A 26,137-nucleotide genomic window follows, 5' to 3' on the forward strand; every position below is an offset into this window, starting at 1 on the left:
TTTGGCTGGGGTAGATTGCCTAAGTGTTACTTTTTGCCTATAAGAGATGGTGCCGGTGGGCAGCAAGTGAATGAAAGCTGTAGTACAGAGTTACAGAATGTCAGAGCAGTGCACTACATAGACCCCGAATGAGAGAACTCCTTTATGCACAGAGGCTTGCTTATTCTGTGGATCTGGAATGGGCAGCCCAAGTTTCAGGTTCCTAGCACCAGAAATGTATTTTCAGTTGAGGAAGGTTCCGCATCAGCAAGCCGCACACATAACACGCGGGACCAGAGCTTTTTTTTTTAATGCTGGGAAAGAATGAAGAAAAGCACAGCGTTTAATGTAAACCAATCCATTCGACTCTTAGCAAGCATACTCTTTTATTTTATTATTCAATTATTGCTAGTCATATTATTTGGACTTGATTTGTATTATTTATTATCTTCAGTTTATCTGTTTAACACATCCTCACAATTTTTCTAATTTAACTCTAAATAATTTGTCATTGTTTTTTGAAAGTGTGATCATATCAGATAAACACAAAATATGACCACCTCCACTTTTCTCATTTTGACCCGCAAACACGTGTTAATGGAACCTCTTCACATTATTTTGTCTGACAAGGGCCTCTGCATCTCAACCTGTATTACTAGATTGACGACAACCTTACAGAGGTCCTTTCTATGAAGGAGGAGCTCCAGCAAGCTGTCATTAACAAGAAATATAACTTAACATCAGGTGTATGTATGGAAGTGAACTGTAACAGAATACTCTCCATGAGTTATGCCAATATACTGTACTAACAGATTTACCTAACTTTAATGTTTCATTTTACTGCATTTATTAATGTTTTTATTTAATATTTCAATTGAGTTTGTTTCCTTAAATCGGATTCGATTTTGTTGCCATCCTAGCTTTGTGCGAGTGTACAGTAAAAAGACCACTTCACATCAGATTGTCACAACTACTTTTTGTGTACTACTTGCAGTAACCTAATATACCCTGCAACTCATTACAAATTCTCCCATTAAGTAAAAGCAATTGTATTTATATAATTGCCTTTGTCTCTGTAGGTTCAATAGGTGTTACACGAACAGATTTCTCACTAGGCGGCGGTCATGCACATTGACATTCCTCAGGACACTGACCGTTTTGTCCAGAGGCTTATTCACTACGATAATTCTGTTGCAAAACGTTTTTCTAACGGAAGCAAACGGGGGACCTAACTCAATTTGTCCAATGGAAACTCATTTTCGTTATACATTTTCCGTTTGGAGTAAAGGATTTATGTTGCAATTCAAACGACGTAATGAATACACCCCTGATGTAGTAGGAGGCTAGAAAAACAACGTGTAAATCACCATAGACGGAGTCCACGTCAACTTATCTGAAGCAGTGTGGTCGGTTACTTAATGAGGGGAAAGAAAACAACATATACTTCGTTTATCATCCCGGACAGGAATTTACTGGTATTTCGGTCTTGGTGAATTGTATCAGCGCGCCTGGGTGAATTGTTCCCTATAAATCTCAAAGTAGTGACTTTCTAGTGCGGAAACCTACTTGAGTCACTCCCCGAAGGGACATGTAGCTCAGGGCTTCGACTGTTCAAAACTTCGGAATTCGTAGATTTGTGAATAAGAGGCTCAAACTGTGAACCAGATGTTGAAAAGATGACCATTTATCTTTGGATCATACTCTTGGCACAAAGTAGTAGAGCAATCCATGGTAAGTTTGAGTAATTATCCCTTGACTGCACGACAAGGGAAATTTCTAATTAGGTTATATTTTGATTAGTTTATTGAACTCCGTTTCGCGTATATGTTTGTCAACAACGATCGATGTTATTTCAGTGGTCGATAGTCCAAAACAAGGGACCAAGTCCACCGCTTAGGTTTTCTGCACGCAATTGAGTGCTAGTGTAGGGGTTTCTCTCTCCAAATGATACAGTATGACTTGTAACAACGTTTTGTAAATAGGGCACAATAACAAGGGAAGAGTCTGATCATAGCCAGGGATCGGCACATATTTCTAACTAAAATTAGGTAATTTGCTTATTCCCCATCCAGACCTGGGTCCAAAACATTCGGACAAATACTCAAGTATTTGAGATGTTTATTTTATTTTTCGGCTTTGCTATTTTGGGACATATATTGGCTCCAAATATTTAAAAGGGGACTATTTTTACATAGGCCTAGCAGGGATCATTAACTAGATTCAGTCGCGGTGTCGATTTGTTTTCTGGAGTGGGTGGTCGACATAATTACAAATATTTTGTAGACTGCAAAAAGACCAAACGGATATAATGTTTGAATAAAACATAATCATTTCAAACCTTGCTTACATTTGTATAAGATCACGTGTCTATCTATTATGAGTGGGAATACTTGGTAACAGATTACTTAAATTAAAATCACTTGGAGCTGATTTCCTGGTGTTTTTACAGTCTTATTGCCCCCCCCCACCCCAATTGTTTAAAAAAAATGTGTGTATATATATTTTTTTAACATGGGGGCAAATTAATCCACCTGGGGGCCAAATGCCGGCTGCCCGTTAGGGAGCCCTGGCCTACAGTATGCATTTGACCCAAGTATTTTCCATAGGCCTGTCTAGGCTATTTGACCCAAGTCTTTTCCATAGGCCTGTCTAGGCTATTTGACCCAAGTCTTTTCCATAGGCCTGTCTAGGCTATTTGACCCAAGTCTTTTCCATAGGCCTGTCTAGGCTATTTGACCCAAGTCTTTTCCATAGGCCTGTCTAGGCTATTTGACCCAAGTCTTTTCCATAGGCCTGTCTAGGCTATTTGACCCAAGTCTTTTCCATAGGCCTGTCTAGGCTATTTGACCCAAGTCTTTTCCATAGGCCTGTCTAGGCTATTTGACCCAAGTCTTTTCCATAGGCCTGTCTAGGCTATTTGGCCCAAGTCTTTTCCATAGGCCTGTCTAGGCTATTTGACCCAAGTATTTCCCCACCCCCACTCCACTTTTAAATGAATATGGTAGTGAAATCAGTGGTCTGGACATTCAATATAATGATAACGTTCACTCTGCTTGTAGAATTTAAGGTAGTGCTTCATTTACCTGCTTTTAGCAACACACATGTATTGCTCCAAATTGTATAGGGTTGCACAAAAACAGTCAGCGGGAAGCCAGAAATTAAATACAATTCCATTTCAACTCACTGTGCAGGTGGGCAGAACGCTTGGTCATTGATGGGGGGAATTTGAGACAAAATATCTAAAAGATCATATAATTCAACAGACTTTCCAAACATGGGTCTGATGTAGACCAACTTCCTCTCTGCTTACCTCTTGTCAAAATAAAAGTCCTGCACGTGTGCCATTTGTGGACACAAATTGAATAACTTGTGGGGACTTTTATTTTGTGGGGGACTTTTAAAGCAAAGGCTTATATTTTTTTTTTGTCAAGCAGATGGAAAAGGGGTTTAGTCTTAAAATGCATTAGAAATACATCAAAACACATTAATGTTGAGGTAAAAGACCGCTGCCAACTACTATCTACACTTGGGCCTGTATTTACTTTAGGATAACATATCTGGCTTCTGTACATTTAAGAAACATTGCGCTCTGTCTTGTAATTCCTTTACCAAAAACCCACATATCTGTAAGATATTTTATCATTTCTCTCACTGAGGAGGAGGGTGGATAATGAAAGTTCACAGAAGTAACAAGTAAAGTTAGATATACCAACTGTGAAGAGGTGATTGCGGGATACTGGCCTTCTAGGCAGAGTTGCATAGAAAAAGCCATATCTCAGACTGGCCAATAAAAAGAAAAGATTAAGATGGGCAAAATAACACAGAAGGCCAGCATCACGGAGTCGCCTCTTCACTGTTGACGTTGAGACTGGTGTTTTGCGGGTACTATTTAATGAAGCTGCCAGTTGAGGACTTGTGAGGCGTCGGTTTCTCAAACTAGACACTCTAATGTACTTGTCCTCTTGCTCAGTTGTGCACCGGGGCCCCCCACGCCTCTTTCTATTCTGGTTAGGGCCAGTTTGCACTGTTCTGTGAAGGGAGTAGTACACAACGTTGTACGAGATCTTCAGTTTCTTGGCAATTTCTCACATGGAATAGCCTTCATTCCTCAGAACAAGAAAGGCTGACGAGTTTCAGAAGCAAGGTATTTGTTTCTAGCCATTTTGAGCCTGTAATCAAACCCACAAATGCTGATGCTCCAGATACTCAACTAGCCCTATTGAAGGACAGTTTTATTGCTTCTTTAATTAGAACAACAGTTTTCAGCTGTACTAACATAAGTGAAAAAGCTTTTTCTAATGATCAATTAGCCTTTTAAAATGATACACTTGTGTTGTGCTCTCCTTTTTATTTATTTTTTAAGTGTTCCACTCCTCTAGCCAGCACCTTGCCTAAATAGGTGTGTGTTTCTTTCACCTCTTAACTTGGATAGCAAACACAACGTGCCATTGGAACACAGGAGTGATGGTTGCTGATAATGGGCCTCTGTAGACATTCCATACAAAATCAGCCGTTTCCAGCTGCAATAGTCATTAAAAACATTATCAATGTCTACACTGTATTTCTGATCAATTTGGTGTTATTTTAATGGACAAAATGTGATTTTCTTTCAAAAACCAGGACATTTATAAGTGACCCCAAACTCTTGACAAGTGTGTGTATTAGACAATCCCCAGTAGGCTGTCATTGTAAATAAGAATTTGTTCTTAACTGACTTGCCTAGTTAAATAAAGGTTACATTTTGAACTTTAAAAAATTCAAAATGTAACAAGTACTTTTGGGTGTCAGGGGAAAATGTATGGAGTAAAAAGTACATTATTTTCTTTCGGAATGTAGTGAAGTAAAAGTAGTCAAAATAATACAGATACCCCAAAATACGACTTAAGTAGTACTTTCAAGTATTTTTACTTAAATACTTTACACCACTGTTTTTTCTTAGTGTATTTCTTTATTGTTTTAGTGTTTCACCAAAGTGAAGGCGTAGGCGCAGGTTTTCTGTGTTTTTGGTTGGATCTGTTTCTCAATTTGTTTCTTAGGGTTTTTCATTCTTCATCAAACCATTTTGTCATTTTTAATTTTCTTAGGTTGTCTGCTTGACATTTTTAGATTTGATAGGGAAGCTGAAAGGTCAAATATATAGTTTAGACTTTCTACTAACAAGTTTACACGTTTACTATTGCAGTAAAACGTTTTGTTCAGGAAGTTGTCTAAAAGGGATTGGATTTGTTGTTGCCCAATAGTTTTTTTTGGTAGGTTTCTACACTACTTTCATTCTATCTATAGCGTTTCTTAATACGACGTCTATGTTTCACAAGTTTGGACAGCACAGTACAAAAAACTTTAGTATAGTTCAGTAGAGTAAATAAAGTAGATTATAGTCCTGTACAGTAGAGAAGAATGGTGTGAGTGGTGGTACAGTACACAGTAGAGCACACTACGGTATACTATAGTGTACTGTACTGAACTCTACTGTGCTGTACATGTGAAACATTAACATCCTATGATTGGTTCAGATTTGGTCTGGACCAACCAAATTTGGTCTTGTTTGATGGCGGAGCTCATTAAAATAATATCCAGTGTATAGAATAATTCCCAAATCTGCAAAAGAGGATATTGCATATTTCTACCTTTTTGTGTACGTATTTATGATACATCACCATGAAGAAAATGAGATTCATATCCATAATTATGCATCTCTGTGTAGTAAAGATCAGGGACCCATGATGAAATTCTATTACGGCAAATCTATTACCGGATGTAAATCCACGTCACTTACTGTAGTTCAATAACCAAAATATATTTTTATAACTCAAGCTTTCATGCCATACCTGACTCTCTCCATTATTTTTGCAGACGTCTTTGAGTTGTAAGTCAGAGCAGATATTTAAGAGTTTTTGGAAAATGTGGTTACATAAAGAAAATAGATTTGACAGGAATTCTGTGACCAAACTTTTACATCTGCACAGTTCTTCCAGTGAATGTGGTTTTGTGACATGTTCAGTTGTGTGCTTTCTTAAACTTTGAAATCAATGGTTTTTGTTTTGCATACATTTTAAGTGAAAAGTCAGCCGCGGCAATTGTTACCATGTAATTGCCCTTTACCATTTTGTCGGCTACCTTTTTCAGGGGAATCCAGTTAGCTTTCCTGTTACGCTCACTACTGCTTGTGTGTTGGAATCTGACGTAGCCTTAGATCCCATCCCATGATCTTTTCTTCCACACCACGCCATTTTAAAGTAGTGAAGGAACCCTAGTGAAGAAGAATCAACCACAATGAGCTTAGGCTAATAATCAGTGACTCATTGAACTCTGGTGTGTCCTGACCTTTGACTTCTAGGACTCCTGTTCACCAAGAACCCCACCAACCTCACAGTAACCCAGGGCAACACGGCTCGCCTGGGTTGTTGCGTCGAGGGCCTGAGTGAGCCGGAGATCGTGTGGATGAAGGATGGGGAGAAGCTGTACAGCACAGACCAGATGTACATCCCCATCGAGCAACACCACTGGGAGACCTTCCACAGGTCAGCGCTTTGGTTCAGTCTCCTACTTTATTGTGAGAACATAATGTTGAACTTTTATCTTGTTATCTGTCACTCTGGCTCTTGTGGGAAGAGCAAGGATTGGTGAGTGATGCTTCAGTTTAGATTTCTAATCATTGTTTAGGCAGATGGGTATCGATAGTTCTACCAGATGGAGTAGAGTACCTAAGCACAGAGAGAGATTGGATTTCACACTGCTGTAATCAGTGCATTTCACCAGAAATCATTTGGAGGCTGTTTTTGCGAAGCGTCATCATTATCGCAAGGAAACTAACCTTTCCTTGGAGTGTTGCAAAGCACTGAGCTCACCATCACCAGATCAGCTTCACAGGAGACTAGTAGATATCCAGTTAGTTGAAAAGTCAGAGAAAGTGCTTCTAAGTTTAATCATAAAGCTTGTCAAATAACATTAATTGTAGCTTAAAGCATTGTCTTTTTTTATCCTTCAAAAGTCTTTGCTCTTGTGTGAATTCAGTAACGTTGTCAGTCTGCCTTAAATCCAGTATTTAAGGCAGACTGACAACGTTACTGAATTTACACGAGCAGACTTTATCTGACTCAAATCAAATTGTATTAGTCACATGTGCCGAATACAACAGTGAAATGCTTACTTACAAGCCCCTAATCAACAATGCATTTAAAAAAAAATACGTATAAGGAAATAGAAGTAACAAAATATTAAAGGGCAGCAGTCCAATTAAAGATACTTTTGAAAAACTAGATGATTACTTTTAAATTTAGAAAGGATGTTTGTGGAAAAAAAATCTTTGACGCTTCTGTTTTCTCAATGACATTCAAATCAGCATTGAAAAAAAGGCGCAAATTTAAGTTTGTTCCACCTGAGCGAGTCTGACCACAAGTCAGAGACCACTATGATGACACACCAAATGTGTTCAATGGATCGTGAGAAAAGAACGGAATAGGCTTTTGTAGGCTACAGTCCAAGCTATGTCTTCCAATGGTGCGACTGCTGTCGGCATCCAAAGAGTATCCAACTTGAATAAACACTTCGGGGTAAGGATGACAGGAGTGGTGTAGTCTACGGCGATACGGATATGACTTATTATTGATATCTACATAGCGCATTGATGTGAATCACACTGCTGCTCTCTCATTTAGCTATGTGCGCCTTATGGATTGTGGTTGTTGTGGATGGCTGTTCACACATCTAAATGTGTATTTGAACCCAATAATGGTTGAATTCAAGAAGTTTAAACTGCCTACCAATCATTATTTTTTTAATCCAGTGGACAGCCAGTGACATGCGCTCATGCAACAGCTGCATAGTGCAGATCACAGCCTATGGAATAAAAAGGGGGCTTTTATTGCTCAACAAATTCACGCTGATTATTATTTTTTAAATGCATAGGCCTAATGGACACATACTCGCACACTTTTGATAGACTTAAATGGGCAATCTGTTGTTGCAACATTCATTTTTTGGATTTATAAATTATATATCCTTTTGATTCTTGAAGAATATAACTTAGAAATGCCTCATGTGCTTAGTTCAACTGTCACACTGCATGAGAACCCAAAATATAAGCTTGTTTTACTCCAACGTTTGTAAACATTGTAAATGTAAACAAACACTGTATAGCCTCATAACATGGTTAAAACAGTCCTTGCATCCATAGCGGTGTCTTAATCTGAGAGGGGTTACATTTCTCCAGGCCCAACCCTCATCTTTTTACCAAAACAGAGGCGGGGCGTCTGTTTTGTTATGGTTTCCTCTGTGGATTTGCCCTTTAAACATCTGCATATTATCAAGATATTATAGTGTCCCCAACAAAAAGGTAAACAATAGGCCTATAGCAAATGCAAATAGCACTTTTCAGTAGTGCTCAAAGCATGCCATTTCAGGTAGCATTTGTTTTTTTAAGCCCAATCAGTCCTCCATGACAACAAAATCATAAACAACAGAGTAGGGCTGGCTAATAAGTCCTTAGTTTTGGGGTTAAGCTCAGATAAAGCAATTTGGCTAATCTATACTTCCATATTTCCATGTCCTATTCTTGAAGATCAAGGGGTATAACATTTATTGGAATGACTGGAATTCTAATAGACCTTGGTTTTTAATGTAAAGATATAATTTAATTGTATTATATGTAGTAGAAAGCGATGAGTTAGAAGAAGCCTACATAACCAACCCATAAATAAAATAAATAAAGTAAAATTGAATATCCATATATGGCCAGCCATGTAAACTTTTTAACATTGAACGACATGTATTGCAGGATAAATCTGTAACATACGTTTTTGTCTTCTAATGCCTCTTAAGGGGAAAGTAATCGAAAAGTAACTGAATGTAATCAGATTACAATTGGACAGGTAACTGTACTGAATTACGTTTAGAAAGTAATGTACCAAACCTATGAGTGAATATAACCTGTCAATGCTCACAGTGATTTCCTGAGTGACTCCTAACACACATGCACAGTGTACTCCTGCCCCAAGCTAGTTCATTGATCCAATTAGTTAGGGTCCTACTCCATCTCTCAACATATCCTCAAGGGGTTATTTATCTTTGTTTTATTCTCCTTTTTCGTCTCCTACCCAATTTATGTGATGGGCTTTTACCTAAATGTGGCCTAATGGGTCTCGCCTCCTCTATCATTTTGAAATGTGCATTATTTAGCATCTCATGTAAAGTACTAGGGGGATCACTGAGTGTCTGTCTGTCCGGGTGGTTTCAGTGTGAAGTCTGTCCAGCAACAGGATGCAGGGAAGTACTGGTGTGAGGTAGAGTTCCATGGCTTGACCATCTCCTCTGAGCCCGCCTGGATAACAGTCGAGGGTAAATCGATCAATACATTTAGCCCTCTGTCTGTATACCTGTGTCTTGGTAAATCCATTTGAATTTGATACATTTTTGACAACATCCCTTTTGATTTAAACTAAACGTTCCATACATGTTTGCCTATGGAAGAAGTGGTCAGAAAGTAACTCTTGTTCGGCACCTGAACGTCGAACAATTTAGGAGATAAAGGTGGTCAAAGTTGAGCCGTTTTTCATACCATGAGACATCCAAGTCTTCATCACTGGAAAACATAAACGGTTGAATTTGATATTATGTAAAAGCTTCAAACAGGGATGTGAAACTATTTTATGACTCCTTTAAGTTTGTTTTACCTTTTAACGGTTATTAGTAAAAATTCTGATTTGAGTTATTTCTTTCTTCATATTTGCAGATGTTGTAGCTTACACCCTACTTTACATCTGAGGTGGTTGTTGTGCCCGCCATCGGTTGAGACACAACAAGCTCTTGAATACAGGGTGGGTGACCATTTTACACCTAGAAATAGAATTAATAGAATGGACCTATCCCTGCAATTTATCTGGTACACCATTGAATTTTTTACTACCTCAAAGATGGCCGCTGGTCCACCCACCGTCTGTCAACTTAAATGGTCATGTGTATTCGATCTATATTTCTATGATTTTTGCTGGGTTTCCTATGGAGGGTTGACATAATTTCATTCCCATTCAAGTCAACATTCTCTGATGTGCGGACCTCCAAACGTCTTTGTGGTACCATTTTGAAAGTTGACATTTAAATGTATTAAAATGGGAATAGAATTTATCAGCCAAAACATGACAACAACCCTGTATTGGACCAATGGCGGGCACAACCCAAACACCTCAGATTATGTCAATTAGGGTCAGCCTAATCTACAACATATGCAAATGCACTTTTTAATAATTTTGTTGTTGTTGATAATTGACCATTTTTAAGCACCTTCTATCTCTTGAATGTTTTGGCATTCCGGCCCAAAAAGTCACTTTCTGAGCACTTCCACAATGGGCAAATATGTATGGAAGGTTTCGCTCAAATCAAAAGGGGTGCTGTCAAAAAGTAATTGAATTCAAATGGATTTACCCCCCTCCCTCTCGCTCTCCCCATCAATCTCCAGGTGTCCCCAACTTTATACTTGAGCCCCAAGATGTAGCCACGTTCCCTGGGGTGCCCTTTAACCTGACGTGTGCTGCTGTGGGCCCCCCGGACCCTGTGGAGGTGCTCTGGTGGCTGGGGGGAGTACAGAAGGGTGATGCCACCTCCTCGCCATCTGTACTCCGTGTTAACGGTAAGTCTCTACCGGGCTGTTTCTCTTTAGTCTTTCCTCAAATCTGTGCATCCGTTCTCCTCGCCTTCTTCTCAAAACACATTGGAGGAGAAGATCTGAGATGCCTTCCCTCAGACGCTCAAATTTTATTGGTCACATACACATGAATCGCAGATGTTACTGCGAGTGCAGCGAAATGCTTATGCCTCTAGATCCGACAGTGCAGCAGTATCTAACAGGTAATATTTAACAATTCCACAACAAAACCTAATGCACACAATCTAGTAAAGGAATGGGATGAGAATATATAAAATACATGGATGAGCAGTGACAACGCAGCTTAGATACAATAGATGGTAAAGGGTAGATAGTGAAGGATACAGTGTATTTACATTTGAGATGAGTAATGCAAGATATGGGAACATTAAAGTGACTAGTGTTCCATTTATTAAAGTGGCCAATGATTTCAAGTCTGTATGTAGGCAGCAGCCTTTCTGTGCTAGTGATGGCTGTTTAACAGACTGGCCTTGAGATAGAAGCTGTATTTTTCAGTCTCACGGTCCCAGCTTTGCACCTGTACATGGAAGTGGGGTGAACAGGTAGTGGCTCGGCTGGTTATTGTCCTTGATTTTTTTGTTTGCCTTCCTGTGACATCGGGGTTTGTAGGTGTCCTGGAAGGCAGCTATTTTGCCCCCGGTGATGCATTGTGCAGACTGGAGAGACCTGTGGTTGTGAGCGGTGAAGTTGCCGTACCAGGCGGTGATACAGCCCGACAGGATGCTCTCAATTGTGCACCTGTAGAAGTTAGTGAGGGTTTTTGGTGACAAGCCACATTTCTTCAGCCTCCGGAGGTTCAAGAGGTGCTGTTGCGCCTTCTTCACAACACTGTCTGTGTGCGTGGACCATTTCAGTTTTGTCGGTGATGTGTACAACGAGGAACTTAAAACATTCCACCTTCTCCACTGCTGTTCCTGATTTCAGGAACTGATGAAAGACGATTGAGAAATATCCTCTATTGATTTAACAAGTCAGAAAATGACATATGAATCATATGTCTGATCAGACTGTTAGTGCTGTTAGTTCAATAAGGTGGACCGCCATCTGTCTGTTGTAAGAGCAACTCCGACATTAGTCATACTTTGCAAGGAAGGGATCATGGTTTTATGGCTTTCAAGCTGCTCTTAGAGATTTGTGCGTGAGTTGGAAATAGAACTGTTTTAATGGTAGAACGAAGCCAAAGGTTATTCTCAGTGGGTGGAACGCTAATGAAGGGCTTTCTTGCGCTTTCCTCTGAGGGTTTACACTCCGATGTTATGTCTATGCTATGCTGATGTCTACGAGTAAATACACAGTGCTTTTTTTTGTCTATGGGCACAGCACTGTATGACGTGTTTTCTTGTTGGCTATAGATAGGGAAACCTGTAATGATTCCCCTTATCAGAAAGAATAAATGTTATGACTTGAGAGTGGAAATGCGCTGTAATTGGTTGAGAACACGTACAAGTGTAAATGTTTGATACGTGTAGACACCAGCCAGTGGATTGTTCATTAGAAGTCTGATTCATTCCCTTCTCGTGATATGTAAGCCTTTCGCCTTAGTGGCTCTCCTCCTTCATTTCCTGCTTATGTTTAGCTGGTTTAGTTCCTCTGTCCTATTTAACTGGCCCCGGGGCTCTGGTCAAAAGTAGTGCACTAAATAGGGAAGAGGGTGCCATTTGGGATGGATACAAAGACTTTGCTGCTGAGTTCTAACTCTGAGTCAGGAATGAAGTAGCCAAATACTCCACTTAACAGGTGCTGATGTTTTCCTATCTGGCTACCAGAGACTGATGTTTCCTTGGAATGTGAGAGTAACCAGATATGTTTCAGTCCAGCTGATGGTTCCCTGTTATGACCCTGGCATGTTTTTCTGTCATTCAGTGGATGACTAACCATGTAGTGGCCCTTATTGCCTGATATTGTTCACTGTACTGTACAGTACACACACACACACACACTAACAATTGATTCTCATTCAAAATTCTATTTCCCTTACCCTTAGCCTCACCTTTACCCAACTTGTAAACCTAAGACTAAAATAACATTTTCCTTGTGGGGACCGGCGAAATGTCCCCACTTATCCAAATTGTCCTTGTTTTACTATCCTTGTGAGGACTTCTGGTCCCTGCAAGGATAGTAAAATGCGCGCGCGCACACACACACACACACACACACAACACAAGCCTTCCTGTAACTGTGTTTGTCATGAAGGATTAGCTCAAGGAAAGTGATACAAGGCTTAACAATGTCGGTCTAGGTTAGGAGTTATTCCTTGTGCACTCCTTGTGTTTCCGTGCTGTAGTTTCAGTAGCTGGTTTGTGCAAATTGGTGGTTTCGAAAACCCTTAGATCCTTATCCAAGTTAGGCGTGAATAAAATACAGGTTTTTCAGTGCACAAGATGTCTAGGAAGTCTGGAGATGTGGCAATTTCACCACCGGTTGCCGCTGAGGTTGTGGAAATCCAGATGATACATTCCTATATATATATATATATATATATATTTATTAGTAACCCATTGTGGTATGCATTTCATACTGTTCCCAGTGTGAAAATGACTCATTTACATGGGAGAAACAAACTGTTGGTCAGGCATAGTAGCAGGGGACTGGTTTAATTCACTCTTTTGGCATCGACTGAACCCTCCCCTTTTTAAAAGGCTCTGGTTTGCGTACCTCACTTAACATGTCTCCCACCTCTGTTCCCTTTCCCTGTAGGTGTGAATAACAGCATCAAGTTCTACTGCGAAGCCAAGAATGCCAGAGGTATCTCAGTATCGCGAACAGGCACTGTGCACATTAAAGGTGACTAATTCATGAATATTCAGTGCTGTCATGTGTGACCAAGGCATTTGCTTTTCAAATTGAATATGCTGCCTGATGAAGACCGGCTAGTCAATGCACATCGCAGTACGCTGCTGTTACTTAGCTCTTCTTGTCTGCTCATCGTCCAGCTCTTGTGCAGAGTTGGATGTTAGTAAATCTAAATCCCCGTCTTTTTCTTTGACTGCAGTCCTCCCAGCAGCCCCTAAAGGTGTGCAGGTGGTCCACATGGTGGAGAACAATGTCACGCTGGCCTGGAGCCCAGGCTTCACTGGACACTCTGACCTGTCGGCCTGCACCATCCAGGTAAAGAATTGTATTATATTCTAATACTCCAGTCCCACAGATAAAAAAGGAACTAAACCGGCACAACTGAGATGGCTGGCCAGTGCTGTGGATTTGGCTAAATTCCTTAATCAAATAACCCTGTGACTGAATTCTTATATGTGGATGTTCAATAAAGCAGTCATGGAATATGCCAGCAAACTGACACACTCAGTCAGCAGTTAAATATATTTACGCATTTTTAAGATATGTGGTTGTTGAAAGTCGTCTGTCAGTGCAATTTAGGATGGGTGTGACAACCATCAAAATTAAGATTCATGCCTTGGATCAATGCTTAGTCAAGATTGAGAAAATTAAAATAATTCTTTATTTTTTGGGGGGGCAGCGCCTTGAGTATTATTATTTTTCGTTCTTTGAATGAAAGAATTTGCTGACGAAAACATGAGAATTTCACCTCAAAAGATGGATGACATATCATGCATTTTTTTCCCACACGCTCTGACATTTGTCCTTGAACTTTCACACTTATGGAATGTTTTCCTTCCTTCCTTCCTCTTGCAGATGTCTAAGAACTCTGGGAGGAAGGTGGAACTTCTGGACCAGCGTGTAAAGGTTCCACCATTCCAACAGATCCTCAGTGGGCTGAGCTGCTACTCCAACTACAGTGTTAGAGTGTGCTGTGACAATGAGGTTGGGACCTCCCTATTCTCTGGCTGGCTGGACTTTCAGACACCAGAAGCAGGTGGGCATCCAGCCAATAGAATACATAATGACATATCAGCTCTTTTGTTCATCAACTGTTTTTTTGTCATTGTGTGTGCCCCAAATGTCACCCTATTCCCTATTCCCCATTGCACTATTTATGGGCCCCCGGTCAAAAGTAGTGCACTACTTAGGGAATAGGGTGCCATTTAGTATACACACATGGTCAACCAACCACTTCACCAGCTGGACATCAAAATGTAATGCTTCATGTTTGTTGGCCCTCTGTGCCTCACAGCCGACTTTTCAATAGGTTTTAAATAAGGTTTGTTGTTGAGATAAGGGTTACATACATGCAGCAAAGTTTAGGATGTGGTCATGGGAGGGAGTCTGATGAGGGGAGCAGTGCAGTTGGGGTTTCTGGGGGTGACCTTGATGGTAAACTGGCAGTGCTGGACACAGGCCAGTTGATTCCAGTACTGTTGGTACAATGGACCATTGTGCATGCCCTCAATCCAAATCAATGTGTTGCAGTGCTGAACTAAGGCCTGTTGCCTCAGTGTCCCCACACGCTGGTCAGGAATACCACTACAGGGAGACCATGGGCTCTCACTCTTAGAGATCAACCAATTTTTAGTGAGTGCTGTTAGGTCAAAGATACTGATCGATTAGTGATTTCCCTCTCCTTGCAAATCTCTCCCGAGTTTTAGAGCAGATGGTGTTTTAAATAATGAACTGCTTGATGGCAGTAGCACAAGTTTACAGTGACCGCATTGACATACAGTACCAGTCAAAAGTTTGGACACGCATACTCATTCAAGGGTTTTTCTTTATTTATACAATTTTCTACATTGTAGAATAATAGTGAAGAAATAAAAACTATGAAATAACATCTATGGAATCATCTATTAAGCAAAAAAGTGTTAAACAAATCAATATATTTTAGGTTCTTCAAAGTAGCCATACTTTGCCTTGATGACAGCTTTGCACAATCTTGGCATTCTCTCAACCAGCTTCACCTGGAATGCTTTTACAACAGTCTTGAAGGATTTCCCACATATGCAGAGCACTTGTTGGCTGTTTTTCCTTCACTCTGCGGTCCAACTCATCCCAAACCATTTCATTTGGGTTGAGGTCGGGTGATTGTGGAGGCCAGATCATCTGATGCAGCACTCCACTCTCCTTCTTGGTCAAATAGCCCTTACACAGCCTGGAGGTGTGTTGGGTCATTGTCCTGTTGAAAAACAAATGATAGTCCCACTAAGCGCAAATCAGGTAGGAGGGCGTATCACTGCAGAATGCTGTGGTAGACATGCTGGTTAAGTGTGCCTTAAATTCTAAATAAATCACAGACCATGTCACCAGCAAAGCACCATCACACCACCTCCTCCATGTTTCACGGCGGGAACCACACATGCGAGATAATCTGTTCACCAACTATGCGTCTCACAAAGACACGGCAGTTGGGACCAAAAATCTCACATTTGGACTCATCAGACCAAAGGACAGATTTCCACCAGTCTATTGTCCATTGCTCGTGTTTCTTGGCCCAAGTAAGTCTCTTCTTCATATTGGTGTCCTTGAGTAGTGGTTTCTTTGCAGCAATTAAACCATGAAGGCCGGATTCACGGTCTCCTCTGAACAGTTAATGTTGAGATGTGTCTGTTTCATGAACTGAAGCGTTTATTTGAGCTGCAATCTGAAGTAGTTAACTCGGGGTCTTCCTTTCCTGTGGCGGTCCTCATGAGAGCCAGTTTCATCATAGCGCTTGATGGTTTTTGCGATGCGCTTGAAGAAACTTAAAGTTCTTAATTTTACACATTGACTGACTTTCATGTTTTAAAGTAATGATGGACTGTTGTTTCTCTTTGCTTATTTGAACTGTTCTTGCCATAATATGGACTTGGTCTTTTACCAAATAGGGCTATTGTCTGTATACCAGCCCTACCTTTTCACAACACAACTGATTGGCTCAAATGCATTAAGAAGGAAAGATTTCACAGATGAACTTTTAGCAAGGCACACCTGTTAATTGAAATGCATTCCAGGTGACTTCCTCTTTTTTCACCTTTATTTAACCAGGTAGGCAAGTTGAGAACAAGTTCTCATTTACAACTGCGACCTGGCCAAGATAAAGCAAAGCAGTTCGACACATACAACAACACAGAGTTACACAACAACACAGAGTTACACATGGAGTAAAACAAACATACGGTCAATAATACAGTAGAAAAATAAGTCTATATACAATGTGAGCAAGTGAGGTGAGATAAGGGAGGTAAAGGCAAAAAAAAGCCATGGTGGCGAAGTAAATACAATATAGCAAGTAAAACACTGGAATGGTTGATTTGCAGTGGAAGAATGTGCAAAGTAGAGAGAAATAATGGGGTGCAAAGGAGCTAAATAAATAAAGTAGGGAAAGAGGTAGTCGTTTGGGCTAAATTATAGATGGGCTATGTACAGGTGTTTCCAGTTTCAGAGATTTTTGTAGTTCGTTCCAGTCATTGGCAGCAGAGAACTGGAAGGAGAGGCGGCCAAAGGAAGAATTGGTTTTGGGGGTGACCAGAGAGAGATACCTGCTGGAGCGCCTGCTACAGGTGGGTGCTGCTATGGTGATCAGCGAGCTGAGATAAGGGGGGACTTTACCTAGCAGGGTCTTGTAGATGACCTGGAGCCAGTGGGTTTGGTGATGAGTATGAAGCGAGGGCCAGCCAACGAGAGGTCGCTGTGGTGGGTAGTATATGAGGCTTTGGTGACAAAACGGACGGCACTGTGATAGACTGCATCCAATTTATTGATTAGGGTATTGGAGGCTATTTTGTAAATGACATCGCCGAAGTCAAGGATTGGTAGGATGGTCAGTTTTACAAGGGTATGTTTGGCAGCATGAGTGAAGGATGCTTTTTTTTGCGAAATAGGAAGCCAATTCTAGATTTAACTTTGGATTGGAGATGTTTGATGTGAGTCTGGAAGGAGAGTTTACAGTCTAACCGGACACCTAGGTATTTGTAGTTGTCGACATATTCTAAGTCAGAACCGTCCAGAGTAGTGATGTTGGACAGGCGGGCAGGTGCAGGCAGCGATCGGTTGAAGAGCATGCATTTAGTTTTACTTGTATTTAAGAGCAATTGGAGGCCACGGAAGGACAGTTGTATGGCATTGAAGCTCGCCTGGAGGGTTGTTAACACAGGGTTGTTAACACAACTCATGAAGCTGGTTGAGAGAATACCAAGAGTGTGCAAAGCTGTCATGAAGGCAAAGGGTGGCTACTTTGAAGAATCTCAAATCTAAAATAGATTTTGATTTGTTTAACACTTTTTTTGCTTACTACATGATTCCATATGTGTTATTTCACAGTTTTGATGTCGTCACTATTATTCTACAATGTAGAAGAAAAAAAACAAACTTGAATGAGTATGTGTGTCCAAACTTTTGACTGGTACTGTATACCAAATCTACCTTTTTTTATAATGTTCTTTATGATCAAATTGAAGGTGTTAAATGTAGAGGTTTTCATTGACACTGCGTCCCTGTGTGTTATTCCTCCCCAGTGCCCTCTGCTGCCCCCCGGAACCTGACATTTGACCTAACGGAGCAGCAGCTGTCCATGAACTGGGCGACCTTGGAGGACGATGAGCTGCAGGGGAAACTGATGGCCTACAAAGTCCAGTGGAACCTGGGAGGAGAAGGACAGGTAGGATACAGCCTCATACAAGTGTATGTACACACTGGAGAGACAGTCTCATACACCTGTACACGCTGGAGAAATCTACCACACACCAGACAAGCCAAATGTCTTCAGCCTCCTGAGGTTGAAGAGGCGCTGTTGTCTTCTTCACCACACTGTCTGTGTGGGTGGACCGTTTCTGTTTGTCAGTGACATGTACGCAGAGGAACTTAAAAATGTCCACTTTCTCCAGTACTGTCCCATCGATGTAGATAGTCCACGATCATCTCCTTTGTTTTGTTGTTGAGTGAGAGGTTATTTTCTTGGCACCACTTTCCCAGGGCCCTCACCTCCTACCTGTAGGCTGTCTCGTCGTTGTTGGTAATCAAGCCTACTACTACTTGTGTCGTCTGCTAACTTGATGATCGAGTTGGAGGCGTGCGTGGCCACGCAGTTATGGGTGAACAGGGAGTACAGGAGGGGGCTGAGCACACACCCTTGTGGGGCCACCGTGTTAAGGATCAGCATATAGATTTTGTTTCTTACCTTCACCACTTGGGGGCGGCCTGTCAGGTGGTCCGAGACCCAATTGCAGGGCCTTCTCAGTATTCAGCAGTTCTAAAGCATAATGTGTGTTGTGTAAAAAATGTAAAAAGCCTAGCACTCCCTTGCGGTGGAAGCTTTTTAAAAAAGTTTCTTCAACTCAAAGCATGTCTTATGTAGACCATACACACTGACATACTTTGGTTGTTGTGTTCCAGGAGGCTCTGTTCTTTAAAGAGAATGTGGCCCACCTGTCCGGTGGAGGTCGTTTCTTCAACGCCACCTTCCACGTGTCGGCGTGTACAGTGGCTGGTTGTGGGCCCTGGAGCCAGCCTGTACTGGTCATGCCCGCCTCAGGTCAGTGAGCCCCTCTCACTCTCCATTATAAGCCCTGTCACTAGTTGTTTTAAAACCTATGTTCCAAATTTGAAGGTGACAGGGTGTTGTGCTGTATGTAAAGCCAGTTTGTAATGTGTGTGTGTGTGTGTGTGTGTGTGTGTATATTCCACACAGCATTGGCAGCCCAGATGCAGAGAGGCCATATGTGGGTGGGTCTTCTGTTGGGCCTGCTGGTGGCCACCATGGTGGGGCTTCTCTTGACAGTCCTAGTGCACCGCAGAGGGAAGGAGACACAGTTTGGGTATACTACCATTGCTCTCTTACTAGACCAGGCCAAAGCCTTTCAAATAAACATTATTTTCTGTTTAAATTCATTTGCATGGGCTGAAAGCAGTATTTTAATTAATTGACTGACCTACTGTAAACAGCTGCCAGGTCCCCCCCCCCAAGTACACTGTCTTTACATATAGGCCTACGGTCTGCAGTATTTACCAGAATCAGAGGCATTGTTTGAATACTTTATGACTGCAACCTACCTTCCTTAAATTTATCACTGAGCTGACATGATTGGATGAGGGAAAGCAAGGTTTCCACTACATTCCTTTCACCAATTACCCCAAGGAAGGAAGGAAGGATGCATTTTTAGAAGTGTTCGAACAGGAGCAACTTTACTGCAAGGTTACTAAACCAAGGCAAAGCAGGAATAACAGTGCAGTCATAAAGTATTCAAACCAGGCCTCTGATTCTGGTAGATACTGCAGACAGTCGGCCTGCCGGTGCCCATACAGTATGTGAATGCAGGACTCTGCTTGTCATTGCAGGTCTGTCTTCAATCCCCCAGGGAATGAGCGCTTGGTGTCCTTCACTGCAGCCAGGTCATTCAACAGGACCTGCCCCGAGCTCCCAGAATCCAGCTGTAAGTAAAGTCAGTCGTGTTTGGCTTGCGGCCTCCAAATAAAGGTGCCGCCCTCTGACACTCACGCTTGTAGTCAGTGGACCTTGGTGGTGAGTAATGAATTAAATCGGTGTCTCCCACCAGTGGACAGTTTGGGTATCAATAACGATCTAAAGGCCAAACTGCAAGACGTCCTGATCCCAGAAAGACTACTGACCCTCGGACACATGTTGGGAAAAGGTTGGTGAGGGCTTCCTTGTGTACCGTTTCTATACAAACTAGCTCACACCCTTAAAAGTGTTGACTGAAAGAAAAAATGTGGTAGATGCTGGCGACTGCAAAGGAAAACATTTACTAATGTCTGGCTTGGCCTATAATCATGACCGTGTATGGCTAAATAACAAGGCAGACCTCATGTCTGTGTTGTGATGTTTTGGAATATGTTGAATTGTAACCAAAGTGTTTATTGTCCCAGGATGAATGTGCCAGTGATTTTAAATTTTCTGTGTTTGAGTAGGTGAGTTTGGCTCAGTGCGTGAGGCCTTCCTAAAGATGGAGGACAGTACTGTACAGAAAGTTGCAGTGAAGGTGCTCAAAAGTGAGTGAGCGACTACAGACTACATTTTCACTGCCTTTTTATATGAATGTGTACAGTCGGTGGATATTACATTGAAACAGTTGAAAGTAGGCGTGAAAGTAGATTTCTTCCCATTCTGGAACTTCCTGTGTGCGCACACGCTTGGGCCTAATCATATAATTACAGAATCCCTATTCATTTCAGAGGTACGCTGTAGGTATAATAGTAAAAATGTGTTGTTTCTCTTTTAAAATGTATTATCTTTAAAAAAAAAAGTTTTAATGTGGCATAAACACAACCAGTCATGATGTTTTCATCTGATTGTCAAACAATCACGTCAAACGGCTCCTATAATAAGCCTGGCTACCTGCGCACGTTTGTCCACTCTAAAAATATATATATTCCAGCATCATTACAGTGCACTGTGCACCCGCCATTTGATGAATGGATAGAGACAGCTGTTACAAAACACCAGAAAGTGGAATGAATGATGATTTCGATTTGGAGATTTGTCAAAAATACTTGTGTAACCTGAATTGATGCATCCACTGCTGTTTGCGTGCGTCTCGGTCTCGGCCACTCATCTCTGCCGTGGCAAAATGTCACTATATTGTCCAACCATCCCGTATTTTGGAGCATACTTCCACACGTCCAGTCTCACATTTGTCATGACACTGACATGTGGTCGGTTAATGATACATAATGGTGTAATAACCTACAGTTCTTCTTGGCATCTTTTTAATTATTGTGATAAGGCTCATGTTTTACCGGTAGGCCTATGGCGTGCCCCCACTATTTATTTTGCCAGAACTCCATACCGGCTTACTTTCACCTCTGATGTGAACTAATACGTCCTTGCAAGTCGTGATAACTTTTTGTTTGTCTTTTTTTTTTTTTCATCAGCGGATATCAACTCATCATGTGATATTGAACAGTGCCTGAAGGAGGCTTCTCATATGAAGGACTTCGATCATCCTAATGTCATCCAGCTCATTGGTTAGTAGTGAAGAAAGAAACCCATGACTTAGGCCAACTTTTATTTCAATTAAATTCATGACAACTTTATTTACGAAAGGCATTGCCAGATTACAAATAATAATTTATTCTACAAACTGGTACAAGTAGGCTACTTAGGATCAGAGAAAGAGTTGTAACTGTGTCATTACAGCAACTCAATGCAGTGAGTTGTTGATTATATTGAATATGTTTTGGTCCTCCAGGAGTGAGTTTGCACAGTCGGCCTCAGCAACGGTTGCCCATCCCCATGGTTATCCTGCCATTCATGAAGCACGGGGACCTTCACACATTTCTGCTCTTGTCCCGCCTTGGAGACGAGCCCTTTGTGAGTGCCCCCTAAACATTTTACACACACTGGTATGCATACTAAAATAGATACATTGAGTGTACAAAACATTAGCAACACATTCCTTAATATTGAGTTGCACCCCCTTTTGCCTTCAGAACAGCCTCAATTTGTCGGGGCATGGACTCCACAAGGTGTTGAAAGCATCCCTCAGGGATGCTGGCCCATGTTGACTCCAATGCGTCCCACAGTTGTGTCCAGTTGGTGGGATGTCCTTTGCGTGGTGGACCATTCTTGATACACACGGTAAACCGTTGAGCGTGCAGCGTTCCAGTTCTTGTCACACACTCAAACCGGTGGGCCTGACACCTACCATACCCCGTTCAAAGGCTCTTAACTTTTGTCTTGCCCATTCACCCTCTGAGTGGCACACATAAACAATACATGTCTTAATTGTCTCAAGGCTTAAAAATCCTTCTTTAACCGGTCTCCTCCCCTTCATCTACACTGATTGAAGTGGATTTAACAGGTAACATCAATAAGGGATCATAGCTTTCAGCTGGACAGTCTGTCATGGAAAGAGCCGGTGTTACTAATGTTTTGTACACTCACCCTATAACACCATCTATAATACATTTCCGCCCAATGTGTGTCCAGAGGACTCAAGGTCTTCTACTGTTACATTTGACAGTTTACATACAGAATGTTTTAAATAATTTCTTTATTTCATGTTATGGAACTAGAGGAAAGACAAGGTTGACCTGTGGGCCCAAATTATTATTTATTTTCATAGTAGACTTTTTGTATAGGTTCAAATCATGTTTTAGCAAAATGTTGCTGTCTCTCCCTTACACAGACCGTGTCACTGCAGATGCTCATACAGTTCATGTTGGACATCGCTCGTGGAATGGCGTACCTGAGCAACAAAAGCATCATACACAGAGATCTGGCTGCGCGCAACTGCATGTGAGAATCTACGAGCACAGCAGACTGTGGCTTTGTCCCAAATGGCACCCTATTCTCTGTAGGGCCCTGGTCAAAACTAGTGTACTAAATGGGGAATATGGCAACATTTGAGACAGCAACCCGTCACTTTACTCTTTCCTAACTGGGACTCCCTCTGATATAGTTTACACTGAATTTACTAGAGCGTTATCTTGCCTGTGGGTTAGATTGTGACCATCTCCTCTCCTTTGTTCATAGGCTTAGTGAAAACCTGACAGTCTGCGTGGCAGACTTTGGGCTGTCAAAGAAAATCTACAGTGGCGACTACTACAGACAAGGATCTGTCTCAAAGCTGCCTGTCAAGTGGATAGCACTGGAGAGCCTTGCTGACAATGTCTACACTACTCAGAGTGATGTGGTATATACAAAGATGGAAGCACCCTCATAGTGGTCACAGTACACACAAACTCGTATCTTCACTTTCTAAATGATGGTGACACTGTAGGGCGGGAATATTTCAGTTCGGGATCCCCATCTTGAAATCCTCTTTGTGAAAAGGATTACATTTGTGTTTTGTAATGCAATTCAATGCATCGTGGATAAGATGTTGATTTTGTTTCCAGACCAATCAATTTAATTTTCGAATTTTTAAACGATGTAGTGGCCACAGAAGTTCACTGACTGAGTCCCTGTTTAATAGATATGTTGATTATGTTTTTGGAACTGTCAATTCCTTATTTTTGCCTTTTTAGTGGCCCCGGAAGTTAATTGACTGACTCTGTTTTCCCCACAGTGGGCGTTTGGAGTCACCATGTGGGAGATCATGGCACGGGGACAGACCCCTTATCCCGGGGTGGAGAACTCCGAAATCTACGAGTACCTCATCAAGGGAGAGAGGCTCAAACAGCCACCTGACTGCCGAGACGACATGTGAGTCGTCCACTGGGTCTGATAGAAAATTCTCTGGCGTTGAAAATCAGCCTGCAAGGCCTTCATCAGAACTGATGGGATCAGTGCTATACTTTTAAAATGACTAAAACAATCTATCATCATTGGGGCCAGATTAATGAAAATGATTTAATCATGAGTTTGTATATTTTACTGCCTATTTAACCAGGTAACACATTGAGAACACATTACTTTACAAGAACGACCTGACAGTTCAAGTCCTCTCCCTCTCTTTTCCCAGTTATGAGATCATGCATAGCTGCTGGAGCCCTGTTCCCAAGTGCCGCCCCAGTTTCCTGCACCTGATTGACCAGCTGGAGGGGCTGTGGGCCAGCCTATCCCCAGTGCCTAGCTGCATTAAGGAGGCCCTTCTCTACGTTAACCTGGAGAATGACAAGGGGGAGCAGGGGGCAGGGGCACTGGGCCCAAGGAAGGACCCCTTCTGGTCAGGAATGCCCTGGCAGTGTGTGGGGATGGAGGAGGATGAGAAAGACTGGCTCATGGTGTCTTCTGGGGCAGCTCTGGCTGTCGGTGGAGACTACCGCTACATCATCGGTCCTACCTGTCATGGCACTGAAGAGGACGGTGGGAGGCAGGGGGACTCGATGGATACCTTGCAGCCAGACGTTAGGGATGAGGAATATGAAGATGCGTTCATTAATGTGTGATTTTATATTTCGACCATCATGCTGCCTCCCCTGCCCTCCTTAACTGACCTTGTGTACAGATCTCACAGACTGGCAAGTTGGTTGTGGAGGGTTGGTCACTCACTACTGTCCTCCAGTGAAGTTTCTGAAAACGAATGGATGCTCACCAGCATGACCTAACGGAGCAGAATTGGATTGAAGTTCATATCTCAATGTACTTTTCTACCCATTTTATTTCCAGTTATTCTGTCCTTTGTGTACATTATACTATGACTTCACACCAATACATACACAATCAGCCTTACTATTACATTGACAAAAAGCGCAGTATATTTTAGATCTTGACTGATACACAGTTAACTTTTCAATGGAAAACTGACTGACCGAGGCATTATTTAGTCTGTAGATATGTTCCTTTTGATGTTTTAGGGAATGAATTTATTAACAAATGCTGCCTACTATAGGTATTGAACATTGGCATTTGCTGCTTTGCGAACTTACTCCCTTTCATACCCTAAACTCAATATAATAAGCAGCTCCAGTCCAAAAGCCTCTATTACACTTAACATTTTAATGGACCACAACTGAAATAATCCTTTAAAGCAGTGGTCACCAATCTTGAGTTGAGATCACTGAGTCCAAAAGCAAGACAAGCTCTACCGCTCAGATTTATTGTTTTACGTAACCTTACATAACATTAACCAGTTTAAAAACAGTAGTATAGCAATGAGGTCTGTGCAGTAGGCTATAGGCATATTGTATTTGCTTCAATTGCCCTGACAATGTTCACCATTTTTTTCTGAATTACAGTTCATGTAAGGAAATCAGTCAATGGGAAAAATTAATTATGCCCTAATCTCTGATTTCACATGACTGGGCAGGCTCGCAGCCATGGATGGGCCTGGGAGGGCATAGGCCTACCCATTGGGGAGCCAGGCCCAGTCGATCAGAATTAGTTTTTCCCCACAAAAGGGTTTTATTAGACAGAAATATCCTCAGTTTCATCTGCTGTCCAGGTAGCTGGTCTCAGATGAAGAAGCTGGAAGTGGAGGTCCTGGGCTGGTGTGGTTACATGTGATCTGCGGTTGTGAGGCCTGGCAACATTCCTGCAATCAGAATGCCACTTTCACACTCCCTCAAAACTGGCATTGTGTGACAACTGCAGCACAAGGTGCACTTGTGTAATGATCATGCTGTTTAATCAGTTTCTTGATATGCCACACCTGTCAGTTGGATGGATTATCTTGGCTTAAAGAGAAATGCTCAATAACCAGGATGTAAACAAATGTGTGCACAAAATTTGAGAGAAGCTTTGTGCATATGGGACATTTCTGGGATCTTTTTTTCAGCTCATGAAACATGGGACAAACAATTTACATGTAGAGTTTCATTTTTGTTCAGTTTATATTTCAAAATGTGAGGTAGGCTATATGATCACACCAGCAATTGATCAGTTGTATTACTTGTAAGGCACAGCTGAGTGAGCATATATTTGAAATAATAAAAAATACATCTGGGCTGATGGTACCTGCATCTGATGGTCAGGCCCAGCGGAGGGAGAGCAGCAGACTGAGGGTCTGCCTCTCAACATCTCCCTTCTCTCCCTTTCCTCCACTGACACTGACCAAATAGGGACAGTCTGCCAGCTGATGGCAAAACTCGAGTCGCACCGCATAATTTCTGCCTCATGCACAAATTCATGTTACTCCTATGAACTATTTTAATAGCATATAAGTGTTGAATAAAAAGGTGTTGAGTAAGAACTTAAACTCACTCAAAAACAGCAGCTCTTAGTAGTAGCTGTAGTTGTTGACAGTCTCTCTAGTCATGGTTTGAAATCTCACA

At 41.7% G+C, this 26,137-nt stretch overlaps 1 protein-coding gene and 1 long non-coding RNA gene across 3 annotated transcripts in view; one reads left to right on the top strand and one right to left on the bottom strand.

Moving 5' to 3' along the window:
• On the top strand, window positions 1-24,368 carry LOC112261583 (tyrosine-protein kinase receptor TYRO3-like). 2 transcript variants are annotated; one of them, XM_024437030.2, is made up of 19 exons: window positions 1-1,710; window positions 6,317-6,500; window positions 9,215-9,315; window positions 10,433-10,603; window positions 13,337-13,423; window positions 13,632-13,747; window positions 14,288-14,468; window positions 17,980-18,122; window positions 18,857-18,995; window positions 19,152-19,278; window positions 19,799-19,893; window positions 20,017-20,112; window positions 20,390-20,470; window positions 21,353-21,445; window positions 21,670-21,791; window positions 22,609-22,718; window positions 22,956-23,115; window positions 23,491-23,627; window positions 23,887-24,368. In XM_024437030.2, the coding sequence occupies exons 1-19, from the start codon at window positions 1,656-1,658 to the stop codon at window positions 24,311-24,313; spliced, it is 2,625 nt and encodes an 874-aa protein (XP_024292798.1). In that variant the 5' UTR covers window positions 1-1,655; the 3' UTR covers window positions 24,314-24,368. The 2 variants fall into 2 exon arrangements, with proteins under 2 accessions (XP_024292798.1, XP_042185840.1); XM_042329906.1 differs by having other exon boundaries at window positions 19,161-19,278.
• Window positions 22,457-26,137, bottom strand: part of LOC112261584 — a 10,108-nt gene continuing 6,427 nt past the window's right edge. The window contains exons 2-3 of the long non-coding RNA XR_002955182.2: window positions 24,362-24,468; window positions 22,457-24,258 (exon numbers count right to left, since the gene is read on the bottom strand). This is a non-coding gene — a long non-coding RNA (uncharacterized LOC112261584). The remainder of the gene's footprint in view (window positions 24,259-24,361; window positions 24,469-26,137) is intronic.

The sequence above is a fragment of the Oncorhynchus tshawytscha genome, linkage group LG11, assembly GCF_018296145.1.
Source record: "Oncorhynchus tshawytscha isolate Ot180627B linkage group LG11, Otsh_v2.0, whole genome shotgun sequence".
Taxonomy (NCBI): Eukaryota; Metazoa; Chordata; class Actinopteri; order Salmoniformes; family Salmonidae; genus Oncorhynchus; species Oncorhynchus tshawytscha.